The sequence below is a fragment of the Helicoverpa zea genome, chromosome 15, assembly GCF_022581195.2.
Source record: "Helicoverpa zea isolate HzStark_Cry1AcR chromosome 15, ilHelZeax1.1, whole genome shotgun sequence".
In the NCBI taxonomy this organism is placed as follows: Eukaryota; Metazoa; Arthropoda; class Insecta; order Lepidoptera; family Noctuidae; genus Helicoverpa; species Helicoverpa zea.
The window spans coordinates 7,268,578-7,283,695 of NC_061466.1; the positions used below are offsets into that span (position 1 = coordinate 7,268,578).

Here is a 15,118-nt window from a genome sequence, read left to right on the forward strand (position 1 = left end):
AAATGATTCATTATTGAATGCCGGAAAAGGATAAAAACGTTTATTTCAAAGAAAAAATAGCGGAACGCCACATACGTTTCAATCGTAATCGAGTCGGGATTGGATCGCAGTCGAACGTGAATCGTATGTTGCTTAAGTAAAATTAGGAGAATCGGGCCCCAGTTGTTTTAAAACATTGTCGGTTAATTTGACCCTAAGCGGTCGATCCAAACCAAACCGCCAATCAGCAAACTATAATAATCATACATTCAGTGTTAACAGGCCCAAACATGCATGAAGTATTGTTCAAATACAACGAATTGTTGATTTAGGGATGATTTATATTAGGCCGGGCCGTGTCCGGGCTTTTACGAAATTCTAAAGACGAGCGTCGTTTGTGGCCCGGACGGGCCACGGATCATGCACAGTGTAATATAAACTGCTTCATACAAAATATATGTCACGTTTCACATCCGTGCCCCGTACGAGCCACGTACACGGCATGCCCCGGACACGGCCCGGCCTAATATAAATCATCTCTAATAGTGCCGGATTAGCCATGTAGCAGGAGTAGCAAATACTGTGAAACGATGTTAAATTAGTTAGGCGAGATACCAATAAATACCTATGCAGTTAGTTACAGATCGACTTAATTAAGCGTGTGAAAAGTAGGATAGGATAATTAAATTGTTTTTTATTAAAACACAAAAAAAATGGATGAACGAGGAAGGCTCAAAATGTTTTCCCTTTCAAAAAGGGTAGTATTTAAACGCAAATCAAAAAATATCCTTTTTCTATGCAATAAGATTCCGAATTCCCATCAAAATTACTGATTGCACAGCAAAATATTCAACTCAAAATATCACTAAACACACTACAATTTATTTTCGCAGCGTACAGCGATTTTTCCTAAAGCAAAAGCTTTTTCATCAATGCACAGCTAATAATCTTAATGCACATTATACATGTTAACTCTTTTTCTTTTAAATATAGCTTCTATTTTTATATTATTTACAGCAGTTTTTCAGAATGAAACAGCATTTTATTTGTCTCAGTCATCTTATTATTTATTAATTACGGCATAATAAGACCAGCAAAAAAATATAAAATTAAATACAAAATTGTAATTTATTGAATTATTAAAGCGCGTCTTGCTTTCGCGGGGCGTACACGTTTCCTTTTTTGCCCTAATAATAATAGGCAACATTTTTAGCTTCTGCAGCTGGCGCCACGTACTTGAGTCGGATCGCAAGTCCGATGATATGCTTGCATATACATACTATAGTTCTTTAAAAAAATAGGGCTGGTGCATTGTCAGTCATTGTCAGTATTTCCTTTTGGCATACATTTCTTATAAGTAGTCATTAAAAGGCTACTACTATAATATCATATTTCAGAATGTTTATAGTCAGAATCATCTTTTGGCATAGTTTTGGAATTTTTATTTTCCTGTAAGAAGCATGCAAACAAGCCTGAAGCATGAAAGCAGGCATGCAGCATGTAACCAGGCATGCAACATGGAAGTAAGCATGCAACATGCAGCAAGCATCACTTCTGTCACGGCTCCGGCGCTTCGTGGCTCCGGCGGTCAAATGCGAGCTTATCGTCGCAGATGATTTTCACGCTCACCACCGCAGCTTCGGCTTACTGGCCGGCCGAGCCGGCCAGCCTCAACCGCGTTGGCGAGCGTTAAAATTACCTGCTCCTCAGCTCGCAGGCCGCCTCGCCCCTCCGCGCCTACGCGGTTTTGAATTGCACTCTAGGGGTAGGGCAGACAAGACTACGTGGAGTCGGTTTTGCAGCGATTTGTTTTCGTTACTAGCTTCAATTTTTAATACAATATTTTTTAATTGAACTCTATCTTACTCACTCGCGCCACTCTGCACTCCAGTGACGAAAAAGCGCGCGAAGCCGCGAACCTTTTTCAGTTAATTTGTTCTGTTTTTAGAAATAATGCAATGTGACAGGATTTTTTTGTTATAATAATCATTTAATTTGTCGAGCATGGCTTCTTGAAAATTAAGACAAATATGATGAACAGGTTTTGTTGTACTTACTGGTTAATATGCGACTGGGATAGTTATTTTGCTATGAAATATGGAAAATTTGCTGTGCAGTCAGTATTAATGCTATGTATGTAGTATTTTTGTACAAGAATAAATTTAAGTGTATTGCATTATAATAAAAAAAGCAATGTCATATTGATGTATAATTTCGAATTATCTGCAGTTTGAGTGTTGTTAAACATTTAGTTTATTTGTAGTGAACTAAGTTATTTGATGTAAAAAAGAATATAAATGATGAGTATTAATTGATAGGCGATTATTTATTTGATATGCAATTTATAATATCCCTTTCAAAAATTGTAGCTCTAGCTGACACGGAATGTCAAAAATTCATTTTTTTCTTTTACTCGTAGTTAGGTTGCTGAAAACTTTACTACGCAATTTTTTTCATTTTTAAACTGCAATAGTATCAAAGCTACCCGCTTCGGTGGTCAAAATTATGCCTAAATCAAACCTAACTTAACCTTGTGACTGTGAATCGTAGGTCCAAGTCCCTGTAGGGGTAGGGCTACCATCCGTCCGGGTTTCCCCGGATCGGTTCTAATTTGGAAGCAGTCCGGGGGCCGTCTGGGCGAGGTTTCAAGAACTGTCCTTGGAAAACCCGGACACTTTTCATGTAAGGAAGCACCTCATTGACTTTTAGTATATGGTGTTTTGTTAAAAAAAATGGGATTTACGCCAAATGTCTGGGTTTTTTTAAATGTTTGTCCGGGTTTGGCGAAATTCGAAATGGCAGCCCTATGTATGGGGCCCCTGGGGCCAATGGTCATGAAGGCCTGCACTATTCTGCGCAGCTAGCCATTCTGCGCAGACCATAGACGGCGATGTCCCACAGATTCGTCTGCGGATATCGCCCAATTTCAGGGGCGGCTTCTGCCCTGGACGGATCCTCGCCCTAAGACCTAATTGCAAAAGTCCTCGCGTCGCTATATTGGCGGCGTGAGGAAGAGGGTGCAGGGGGCTCAAGGTCACTGCAGATGCGCTGCGCCGCAAATATGCTGTCTCGCTCAGATTAATGGTATTTATGCACCACCCCCCTCCAAAATTCTAGGTATTCATTAATCTGAGCTATCTCCTGAAAGTAAAGCGCAAGCGCTAAGAGTTAAAATCAATGTCAATGTCATGTTTGTAAATATTGATTTTTCATCTGACAGTTAGTATTGACCGCGTTTCGTTGAGGTTAAAGCGCAGGAAGGTGCTTTATTTTCTGCTTTGGATGAAATCATAATTAAAAATGAGTGAATTTTATCATATTGTTCCTTGGTTCAATAGTGACGAGTGGCAGAGAGTGTACATTGGTATAACATCAGATGCTGATTCCAGCAAAGAAGAGGCTCTAAAACTTTTACTCGTGTGGAAAGCCAGATGCCCGTCTCTCCCGTCCGGCATAGAGTCAACTCTGAGTTTACTGCAAGTTCATGTTCAGGATTCAAAGAATTCTCATGATGTGGCCAATGATCAACTAATGCGTCTTGCGTATTCATCAGCAGTCATGCGATTTGTTAACCACATGCTGGACACCGAAACAGCTAAAGGGACAAGCTTATATCAAGCAGCTAAAACCTTAGGGGTTCCTGACTGGATTGTGGATTTACGACATGATACTGCTCACAGTAATATACTTCCACCTTTAACATTGTTACGAGAAGCATGTTCTATCAGTCTGAAATGGCTGCAAACTAATTATTGGGACAATCACAAGCAGTACATCCAGGACTATGTGTGTGGACAAAATAATGTCAACATTCCTGATGCATATAAAATTCAAGCACTGATTAATTTTTGCATTTCATTGGGAATATGCACAAATTCAAAAGTGAAGATCAAAAATTTATCTGAAATACCAAACTTGACTATGCGAGAATCAATTATTAATGATGCAAAAGATTTGCTAGGCGAACACCTTGATCTATCTAACCTGAAAACGGTGTCTATTGCATCGCTTATAAACATCCTAAACACGCATGGTAAAAAGCTTTTAAAGTTCAAGGATGCAAGCGAAATTGTTAATGAGGCTTTGCTTGGAGATGATGGACTATTTCTCTCAAGGGAACTTCTATATTTCTTCAGTGCAACAGACTTTAAATTTAAAAACAGATTGTACCCTGGTTACGTTCAATGTTTTGAACTCCTGCTCACATTCCTTCACACAAATGATTTGTTGTTGAACTTTATATTGGCTCTTATAAAGTTAACATATAGTCCGGAAACATCACGTTTTAAAGCAAGACTCGCTTCAATGTGGCTTTCTGAAATTTTAAGAGCCTTGAAAATATCACATAATGTGGCACAGAAGACAAAAAAGTATGTACAGCTATAGTAAATATATTTATTTCACTTAACATGATATGACATCTGATTATAATTATTATGCAATTACATATTTGATGTATTCTATTATTTTTTTGCAATAAGTCTGCATATCAGGATTGTTAACTGCAGATAGAGAAATGCTGCCTGTCTGACAACAAATACATGGCCAACAGGCTGATTGAATGTAAATGATTTTGTTGCAGTCAATGACCTAAAGATTACAGATCCAGATCATTCTAACTACTACTAAGTGTTTTGAATATTTACTTGTACATGATTCTGTCACACCTATAGTTATCGGCACGGATATTGAGCTCTCGGCGGAAGAGTTGGGATCGCTTTGCACATACATAGGATATTGGGAATGGTTGTAAGCTGCCTAGTAAAAATGTTTTTTTTTTTTTTTTCACACATTTCACATCTGCCATTGGTTATTCAGCCATAATCAGATTTTCTGACTTGATTTGTGTTTCGGGAGATATTTCAGTACATATACTCCTACAATTGTCATAATGTTCTACCCTCTAGCTAGGGTCTCCACCAACCTAACGTCCGTCTAACCAGGTCCCTGGCCAATTGGTTTGTATGCTTTTGGAGCCTCTCTTTGTATTTTGTTGAATATTTATTTACAACCTCTTTAATGGTTGGCATATTTAGGTACTCATGTATTTCCACATTTTTTGTGAACCATGGTGCATTTGATATTGCTCTTAGAACATTATTCTGGAATCTTTGTAATATTTTAAGATTTGAGTTACTAGCAGATCCCCAGAGCTGGATCCCATAAGACCATATGGGTTTTATGATGCATTTATAGACTAATAGTTTATTGAATAGAGTTAGCGGTGATCGCGGCCAATTAACCAGTACAGACGTTTGAAGTTGAGATCTGCTTCTTTCCTTTTGGCTTTTATGTGATTCGCCCATGTGAGCCTTCGATCTCAATGTAACCCAAGGTATCTTACACAGTTTTCTTTAGGTATTTGTTCGCCTCTTAGTGTTACAGTTGGGCATTCTCCTCTACGTATTTAGAGACGCTTGGTTTGATTCTCCACTTTTCAAGCCACCCGTCTATTTCATGCAGATGGGTTTGCAGCATTTCTGCTGCCACAGTAGGGTCATTGTGACTTGCTAAGCAGGCAGTGTCATCCGCATATGTTGCTGTTACTACATTCTCACTACAAGGTACGTCAGCTGTATTTATTGAGTATAGGACAGGACCAAGCACGGAGCCTTGGGGTACAGAGGCTCTGATGTCATATAGCTTAGTGATCTCATCACCTAGTTTGACTTGAAATTTTCTACCCAGCAGGTATGATTTCAGTACCATGTAGTAAGAGTTTGGTAATAGAGTTTTAAGCTTATATAGTAGTCCTTCGTGCCAGACTCTATCAAATGCTTGCTGAATATCTAGAAAAACTGCAGCACAGTATTCTTTTTGCTCGAGAGACTGCCTTATTTTGTTCACCACACGATGCACCTGCTCAACCGTGGAGTGTTGTTCCCGGAATCCAAACCGTGGTGGTTGGGGATTATAGCTTTTTCTTCTAGTATTGGCTTAAGTCTGCTAAGTAACATTTTCTCAAAGAGTTTGGATATTATTGGAAGAAGGCTAATTGGTCTGTACGAGCTGGGTTCCGTGTGTACCTTTCCAGGTCTGGGTATCATGCATATCTGGGACAGTTTCCATAATTTGGGAAAGTAATGCACTCTCATGATGGCATTAAATAACATGGTCAGAAAGACGATGTGTTTTTTGGTAGTTGTTTCAGAACCTCACTAGTGATCAAGTCGAAGCCAGGGGCTTTTTTGTTACCTAGGGATCTTATGGATTTCTGCACCTCTCTCGGTGTCATAAGTTTTATTGGTGGAGATAGTTGTTGGCCACTCTCCAGAAAGGAATTCACCTCCCGGTCAAAGTCAGGCATTCTAGATACATTTGGTTGGAATACTTGATAAAGATGTTGTGCAAAAAGTTCAGCCTTTTCCTTAGTGTCTCTAACCCATGTTCCCGACTGTGATCTTAATGGTGGAGCTGGTTGTTGTGGCCTCTTAGATTTCTTTGTGATTTTCCACAGAGTGTAGTCGTTGCACCTCCTTGCAGTGATGATAGTTTCTGTTGGAAGGTACGGTTTTCAATTTCATTTATCAATTCCTTAAGATCTCTAGCTGCCTTGTTGTACCGTCTTCTATCTTCTGGGTGTCTACTCAATTGCCAGACCCTTCTCAGCCTTCTTTTTTTGGCCAGTGTATTTCGTATTTGTAGTGGGATGTTTGGACCTTTGTTTGTTGTTGTCAGATAAGGTGTACTACGCCAAGCTGCTTCTTGTATTAAGTTGGTTATATAAAATGTTGCTTCATCTATATCAGTGTCAGTTTTCAATTTAACTTTCATTTCTGTGTTGTTCTCTAGGTACTCTGCGAAGGCTGCCCAATCGGTTTTGTGGTTATATAGGGTTGATTGTGGTTCTCTGTAAATTATGGTTTTACTAAATGTGCCTACAATTGGTGTGTGGTCTGAAGTTGTATCCAAACAGCTTTCAATGTCAAGATAATTGTCTGTAAATCCTTTAACAATGAAGAAATCTAGTAGATCAGGGAGCTTGTTTGTGTCTGTTGGCCAATAGGTTGGTTCGCCAGTAGAAAGGGCTGTTATCTTTAGTGTCCATACACTTCTTCAGTTCTCTTCCTCTTGTGGTGGTGAGTCGTGACCCCCAGTGGGTGTGTTTGCTATTCCAGTCACCTCCACAAATATATCTACTTCTAAGGTCTTCAAAGTATTTTTTAAATGTTTCCTCTTTTATCGAAAATCTGGGTGGGCAGTAGACAGCACTTACATTAACAGTTCCATCTCGGTTTTCAATTGTAATGGTGATCGCTTGGAGGTAGTCTTCCCTGACATGACTATGGGTGTTATGTTTAATGTTTTGTTTAATTAGTATGGCTGTACCACCATGACAGGTACCATCTGGATGATTAGTGTGATACACTGCGTAACCATCAAGTTTGAATGCTTTTCTGTCATTCAGATGGGTTTCAGAGATAAGCATAATGTCAATTTTATTTACCTCAAGTATAACTTTTAGTTCATTCTTAACGGGTGTTAACCCATTTGCATTCCATGCTCCAATTCTCATTGAGATCATTATTTCTTACTGATTAATGTGGTCATAAGGTTTATTAGTGTGCCCATTTGTTGGATTAATAAATCAATTTTTTGTGTTTGTTTGATGACTATTTCTAGTAGGATGTTTTCATTTTTAATATGGGTGTGGCTGTCGGGTTGAAGTGACTGTGCTGTATGGAGTAGTGAGGTCTCTTTTACTTGCTCATTTCTCCCTTTGGAATACTCTTTTGTTTCTCCTTTTAGTGCCTCCCGATAGGTTTTACTCGGAGAGGTGGTTTTTGGACCCTCTACTAGAGGCATCCATTTATCAATGTCCAATGTGGGTATGTTTGATTGTTTTTGCTCGGTTTTACTATTTTCATTCCTATATTTGCTAAGTGTTTTTCTAGCATAGATTTCACGGTAGACCTGACACCCTTTGTAGTTTGCAGGGTGGCTTCCTTGACAAAGAGCACATGTTGCCGGGAAGTTATTATCTTTTGTACAGGTTGTTGTGTTATGAGGTCCGCCACATTTTACACACCTAAAGGGTCTCATGCAATAATTCTTGGTGTGGCCATATTGCTAACAACGTGTACATTGTGCAATAGTCTTGTTTTTTTTGGGATCTTCGATTCTTACTTTTTGGTGGTATATGTATTCTATTGATTTAATGAGTGGAAGGTTTTCATTTGGTTCTATATTTAAAAGAATACATTGTATGGTTCCTTTGTGTTTTTCTTGCGGGCATTAACAATCTCACCTTTAACTCTATTACTGGTAGCTTCAATGGCTTCTACAATTGCTTTGTAACTTTTGACACCTGTCATCTTTTCTTGTAAAGGTATGTCCTATCAGTCCCTTGTTTCTAATGTGTTCTATGAGAATCTTGTAAGTTTCTACCGATTTCGAGGAAATGCTTAGTTTTTTTTTGATATTATTCTGTTTGAGTAGTCCTCTTTTCTTACTGCCTCATTGATGAAGTCAGTCAGTTTGACATCCACAATACCATATAGGATAATTGGGGGTGGCTTAGATACTTTCTTGGGTTTGGTTAGTCCTGTGGAGTTCTGATCACCTTTCTCTCCTAGGTCTTCAGTGAGTAGGGAGAAGCTATTGCTGGTTTCTAATGTTGCAGTGTCGACCTCTTGCGGCCGGTTTTTGTTAAACAATTGTTGTCTCTCTGCATTTCGTTTTTGAAGTTTGTGGGTAGTTTTGTGAAGCTCTGGGGAACAGTTTCTTTTTTTATTTGTACCTGGAACTTTTTGCCAAGGGACCTGATCAGGGATATTAGGTATTTCGCTGTCAAAACACAAGTTAATAGGCTGGTTTGTGGTAGGGGTTTCCAGGCGTGACATGCTTATTTCGTTGCAGGAGTTCGGATTTACATTGTTTATATCCTGGTTTGAAGTTGCTCTATGAATGTCTCCAGTCGAGTTGCTTCTAGTACGACTGACTGTATTGAACATTCCTTTGTGGAACACTTGTTGGACAAGTTGTTTGTTTGCATGTTCTGTTTTACACAATTCACGCATTTGTTGCACATTTGTGTCTTTGTTTGCCATTTTACCGTATTTAATATGATGAGTAAAAATGTGAATTTAAATTATAAGTGGTATTTTGATAATGCATATATAATCTAATGTCTAATCACAAGAGTGTTGTGAAACATTGTGTTATTTGTTTATTATTATTAATTCAAATATTTTTATATTTCCAGAATGGCTTTTGACAAAATACCAAAGAGGAAAGATTTGATACAGCTGTATGAACATTGGTACCCGGGCAGTCACATAAAGAATGTCCTTGTTTTGGATCTTCTAAAACCTGTTCCTGAAGAACTGCAAGATTTAAAATTCATTCAACCAATCCTATCTCAATATAATACGCATCTGTCGTTTTTCGTGGCAAATCTTCTAGATTTACTTGTGCCAAAACTTAACTTTTTTGCGGCAAAGAGAATTTGCTTGATAGCAAGATTGATAGCATCTCCAGATAAGTTCCCTTTCCCTCCATCTTCAACTATTTACACAGCTGACGATGTGCAAGGTGAATATATTGATATATGCGAACAATATGGGAGACGTGTGGTTACTGTGGTGCCTAAAATCAGAGAACCACCAGCGAAATTCGTAAATTTCATATGGAACGAAGCTTCTGATGAACATGACTGGTCTACATGCCCTATTGGAAAGGTACCTTGGCAACCAAATGATGTTGGTGTGCAAGCTAATATAAAATAAATGGAGAATGGACGAAAAGCACCTAAAGCTGTGCTTAATAGTCTCAGCTGTGTTTTTTATCTTCAACATTTGTTATATATAAGTAGTCAGAAGTCAAATAAGGCATACCTGGTACCTGGGCTGCGTTACTCTAGGTGCCAGAAAAGTTCAGAAATATAAATGCATTATTTTCGGTTTGTGAGGGTCTCCACGAGGATAGACCTTCAAAACACAAATTATAATAGGATCATGCTCCATCTGTTAACACCAAAATCATCTCTAGCCGCTATGGCCATGGTCAATATATACACTTGCCCATAGTCCTTTAAGTCGAAATATGCAGAATTAAATATTAAATCTATATCAAATTTAATACATTATTATAACTTCATGTAGATTTAAATATAAAAAGTTGTGGTGGCCTAGAAGAACTGGTACTCAGCTGAATCTGGTTAGAAAGGAAAAGGCTCGGAGGATTGATTGATCGATGTAGATTCAAATATAAAATTTATGTGAAATGTCATTATTATAACTTTACGTAGAAATAAATATACAATTTGTGTCAAAGACTCAAATGTAACACATATAACCTGTTATAACTTTATGCCGAATTACATATAAAAATTTACGTATAATGTAGGTACAATATTATCATAACTCAATGAAGAATTAAATATTAAATTCATATCAAATGTATAACATTATTATAACTTTATGTAGAAATAAATATAAAGTTTATGTCGAAAGTATAACATTGGCGTACCTTTATGTAGAAATAAAGTTCATGTCAAATGTATTACATATTGGTGTATCTTTATGTCGAAATAAAAGCATAATAAAACACATTTATCTCATTATTCTTTTTTTTATTTTCATATTTTGTATACAGTATAATGTTTTGGTTACATTTCATTTATATTGACACATTATAGGATCCCTAAAAATAGTTGAACAATATACATGTTTATATGATACAAGATTCATTATTGATTAACATGTAGGACAAAGTTCACAGTCAAATGACATCAAGTATATAAAACGACCATGTGTAAACAGCTTATTATTGGTCCTTATATATAGCAAATACAATTACAGGTTGAATAAACACATGCCAGTTATCTGTTCCATAATGAAATATCCAACTAATATCTTAAAATTCTTAACTTCAGTAGCCTTATTCGCTAACTCCACTGACAGCTCGCAGATATCATCAATTGGTAAAGTGTACATCAGTAAATTGTCAAACAGCTATTTTCTTATTCGCTAACGCCAGTTACCAAATGAGATGACGTCATCAGCATCGACACAGGCTGATATCCACCATGACTCATTTTGACAGCGGTTTCTGTATCGATAAACGTTATATTGCGATTCCGTAAGCCCAGTGGACATCAAATTGATAGCCAATGTCATTTTTTGAAATACACTACAAATAGCAGTGTTTTATGCCTCATCACTGGGATGTCTATACTATATTGTTGCATCAGACATATTAGATTTCTCTAATTTTGCGATTCCAATAGAAATACAAACCCTGAGTCGTTTCCTTTATTTTTTGATAGTGTTATTTTTATTTGTATTATTTTAATTTGTTTTATCTTTCTTTATGTGGAATAAAAATTTCGCGTGTATTTTTGCTGGCATTTGTGGAATAAGAGACAAAACGAAGTTTATCCAGAATCCAGAAACGTCGTATGCGAGATTTCAATAATTCTCTGGATTTACGGGAGAAGGAATTCATGGCAAATTTCCGTATCAACAAATCAAGGTTTCAGCGAGTTTCGGCAGAGTTACGTCCGTTTCTGCAACGTCCTCAACAAAACACTGCTGTTGCAATTGAGCTAAAAGTAAGAATTTATAACGTAAAAAGTTAAATAAATACCAATATTACATAATTTGATGTTACTAATTTGCAGCATGTCTCAACCTTCATTTAGTAAGTGAGGTAACCGATGCTCTCAATGTATGGGACGACCTACTCAAGTACGTAAAGTTACCTTCCTGTAGTGTACCAATTTTTGTTTTGCATGCAAAACATAAACATCTACGTATCAAAATATTGTTTACGTTGTAAAATTTATAACAACTACAATACTCACAATATTCTCAGTTAAAATATTGTTCAACCACACGGAATTTTAGACACCAAGTTCACACACAATAGAAAGCAAATACTGAATTTTACCGCCACAGATTGTTTATAAACATATAACACGCTGAAAATAAAGCGTTCTCTCAAACGTAGTAATGTAATGCTAATAGGGTATTTCCTACTTAGCAGTATAATAGTCGATAAAAAATAGAGTTGTCAAGTTGTCATCGTAGTTTTGGCGTCAGCAACCGTGTAACGATATCCACCGATATCCACTTCATGCGATACAGAATACCAATGTTTTGAACTTATAGGTTGACATCAAAGTTCCGATGACAACTGAGGCCAGTTGACATCTGAGAATTCGAAAGTTAGCGAATAAGCCAGCAGTTCCATATACATGGGAATTAGTAAACTTAACTGTTACAGTGGAAATTGGCAACAGAAAAATAAAATGTGATGTCACACACAATTTAGATAATAATTTCCAATGATGATCAACTTGAAACAACAAACTACCATAAACATGCAACAATCCAAATTATATAATGCACCAAATTGTTAACTGAATCGACTGATAGGCACTTTCACAAATAAACAGTGGCAAAGACTGTAGCAGTTCTTAAGATAAAATAGTACCTTACTAAAGACATAGTAACTAATAAATTATTTACATAAACCTTACACAGAACGGGCGAATATCTACATACACTTCTAAAGTGTCAATAAATCCCTAGTTGTAGCCACATTGCACATTCATTAATATTTTCTTGTAAAATAACTTACTTTAAAATTATGATTATGAGTATGTTCGCTGAAATTGGAGCTCGGAAAACAGACAAATACGAATATGCTATCGAGACCTAATCACATTTATATTTAAATTACGTCAAAACAATGTTGAATGTACGTGGCTAATATAAATGTTGACGCTAACAACGCTATACAAGAATGCTAATTCATGTCAACCATCAACAACAATAGCTAGACTTTCAGACGAATGTAGCCTAGTTAGAGACTGCTGAAAGCAAACTAGACGAAGGCACAGAAAGTACACTAGATTACTGCGACACAACCCCAATAAAAGAGAATCAAGATTTTTTTACATAAAAATATAGTATTTGTTCGGCACCTTGATGAGACATGCACGCTTAAATGGTTGTTTAATTTTAAATACTCAACAAATGCAAAAAGTCTTAAAATAGTTTTCCTTTAGCTTTCTGTTCTCTGTAAATTGCTCAAAAGGTACACCTCAGTATCAACTGTGAGATTCAAACAAATTTTGTGGCTTTAAAATGTTACTTACTGATATTTTGTAAGCTAATTAGCTTTATACATAAATAGTTAGTTTATGTTAAAACAGTCCATCATAAATATTGAGCTATTTAGTATGTCCACAGACGATAATTAAAACAAGAGGCTTACAAACAATACAAGTTGTCACAGAGTAATTCGTTGTTTGTATAGTAAATTGTTACAACTAATTAATAAAAAGCGGGTAAAATATTTGTGACTTAACAATAAATTCAGTAGCTTATTTTAAGACAGTCTTTTAGAATATGAAAGCAAATTAAGATAGAGGCAAGGTACATGGTGTTTATGATAATTTTTAGATAATGGTTTAATCGTATCAGCTTATTGTAGAAACTTAACAATCTTGCTGAGAGCCAAGTACCATACGAGAGGAAGTGTTCGTGTTATATTTAAATATTACATAAAATAAGCATTACATGTCGGACATGTAACAACAATAAGTACTCAGGCAATAATATTTAACATAGAAATATGTCAAAACATAACTTATATTTTTAAGGTCTGAATGGATCACAAAACATTCATTTTTGATTCACATACAATATATAAATTGTTAAAATAGATTTCAATTAAACTCGTCTTCAATGCGACGTAAAGAAATTAGTTAAAAATTTTGGTTTAAAAATAATTAATTGATACCTTGTATAGTTTGGAATTGAACATGATAATTACCTAGTCACAGTAGTAGATCACAAAACGTAATTCTAAACCTCATTATAATGATGTCTTTGGATTGGCGTGTCACCAATTAATTTAGAACAACAATATATTTTAGTCGATAATCGCTTGCTGTACTTTATCGACTTCTTGCTATTCAGTGTTTTTGTCAGTTCTGATCCCGACACTGAACAGAACAACAACAATAAATGATTCTTCTGTGTCAACAAGTGGATAACCGCGACATGCCTGCCTATTATAAGCATTAAATTAAATGGAATGAATACACTCAACAATCGAGAGCCAACAAGATTTAAACTACTTACTAAATGAAAATTTTGAAAAATACAGTCACATGTCATTTATTTATCCAACTATTGACAGAAGAGCGACATTGCTATAGATTTTAAAATCACCTTTAGACAAGATTTACATATTTACACAGGGAAAATATATCATAAAATATTTTAGTGCAAAGACGGGTGTAAATATTTTCATGTACGAAAAAATATCATTTTCATCATACATCACTTGTTTGGGCAGTCACTGATGTTGCGGCGACTTATGACTTACAGAAATAAGCTCATCACTACGTCTAAGTACAGAGTACAGCGGCTACGACAATATCTACAGTAGCCGTGTGTCACTACTGCTAGCACATGTATACTCGTCTAAACAGAGCTCAGTTACACAGCACAGATGTAGTACACGATAAACCATGAACAATCTGCTCACATCGATGGCTATAAGTAGTTACTTGGTCACTAACATTTAGAAAGGGGGACAGCTCGTAAATATAAAATAAATACTTCACGGTCCGTTTCATAAAACTTAACAGTAATGTAACATTCATTTGCATCCTTACAATTTAAAAATGTGAAGGAACAAGCACAGGAACATTGTATCTAATTTATTTATACGTTGTCAGGAATGTGAGTTGTGATTTGGGAATGCGAAACTTATGTTTTGGCGCATTGTTTGACAACAGTTTTTTAAATGGCAAAACGTGGACATTTTTGCCGATTGTTTGTGACTACGAATCGGTCATTATCCATATGATGATGTATGGTCCTGGCGTGGTGGCTGGTGTGGCGGCTACACCATGATGGGGTCGTCGGAGGAGAGCTGTCGGTGCAGCAGGCGCTGCGAGCGGATGGAGCTGGCGCCGGTGCTCAGGTCGTCCGTGCTGCCCAGCTCGCCGTCGTGGTCTGTCGTCGACAGCAGGTCGTCGTCTGACGTTGCTCTGCAATGGAACAATTTCAAATGAGTGTTCAGTAAGCATAGAGACTTCAAGTCACCGCTTTGGTAGCCATATGGGTCAGCACTGCTAGAAAAGGGAGTTACCACCTATCTGCAGAAATGTGTAGAG

General features: G+C 36.8%; 2 protein-coding genes across 3 annotated transcripts in view; one reads left to right on the forward strand and one right to left on the reverse strand.

Moving 5' to 3' along the window:
• The first annotated feature begins 3,176 nt into the window (after positions 1-3,176).
• LOC124636967 lies at positions 3,177-10,543 on the forward strand. 2 transcript variants are annotated; one of them, XR_006985169.1, is made up of 3 exons: positions 3,177-4,349; positions 9,185-10,035; positions 10,360-10,543. XR_006985169.1 is itself a non-coding variant. In XM_047173266.1 (2 exons), exons 1-2 carry the CDS (start codon positions 3,280-3,282, stop codon positions 9,705-9,707), a joined length of 1,593 nt encoding a protein of 530 aa, XP_047029222.1. In that variant the 5' UTR covers positions 3,177-3,279; the 3' UTR covers positions 9,708-10,543. The 2 variants fall into 2 exon arrangements, 1 of the variants encoding a protein (XP_047029222.1); XM_047173266.1 differs by having other exon boundaries at positions 9,185-10,543.
• A 1,779-nt stretch (positions 10,544-12,322) lies between these two features.
• Positions 12,323-15,118, reverse strand: part of LOC124637215 (unconventional myosin-IXa-like) — a 37,244-nt gene continuing 34,448 nt past the window's right edge. The window contains exon 34 of the mRNA XM_047173576.1: positions 12,323-14,992. Within this exon, the coding sequence (XP_047029532.1) occupies positions 14,845-14,992 (148 nt within the window). The 3' untranslated portion in view covers positions 12,323-14,844. The remainder of the gene's footprint in view (positions 14,993-15,118) is intronic.

What these genes read in the sequence shown, in the direction of transcription:
- LOC124636967 (XM_047173266.1), top strand. Translation starts at nt 3,280, where the DNA reads ATGAGTGAATTTTATCATATTGTTCCTTGGTTCAATAGTGACGAGTGG. An exon ending in GTGGCACAGAAGACAAAAAA is followed by an intron (nt 4,350 to 9,184) that starts GTATGTACAGCT and finishes TTATATTTCCAG; the next exon opens with AATGGCTTTTGACAAAATAC.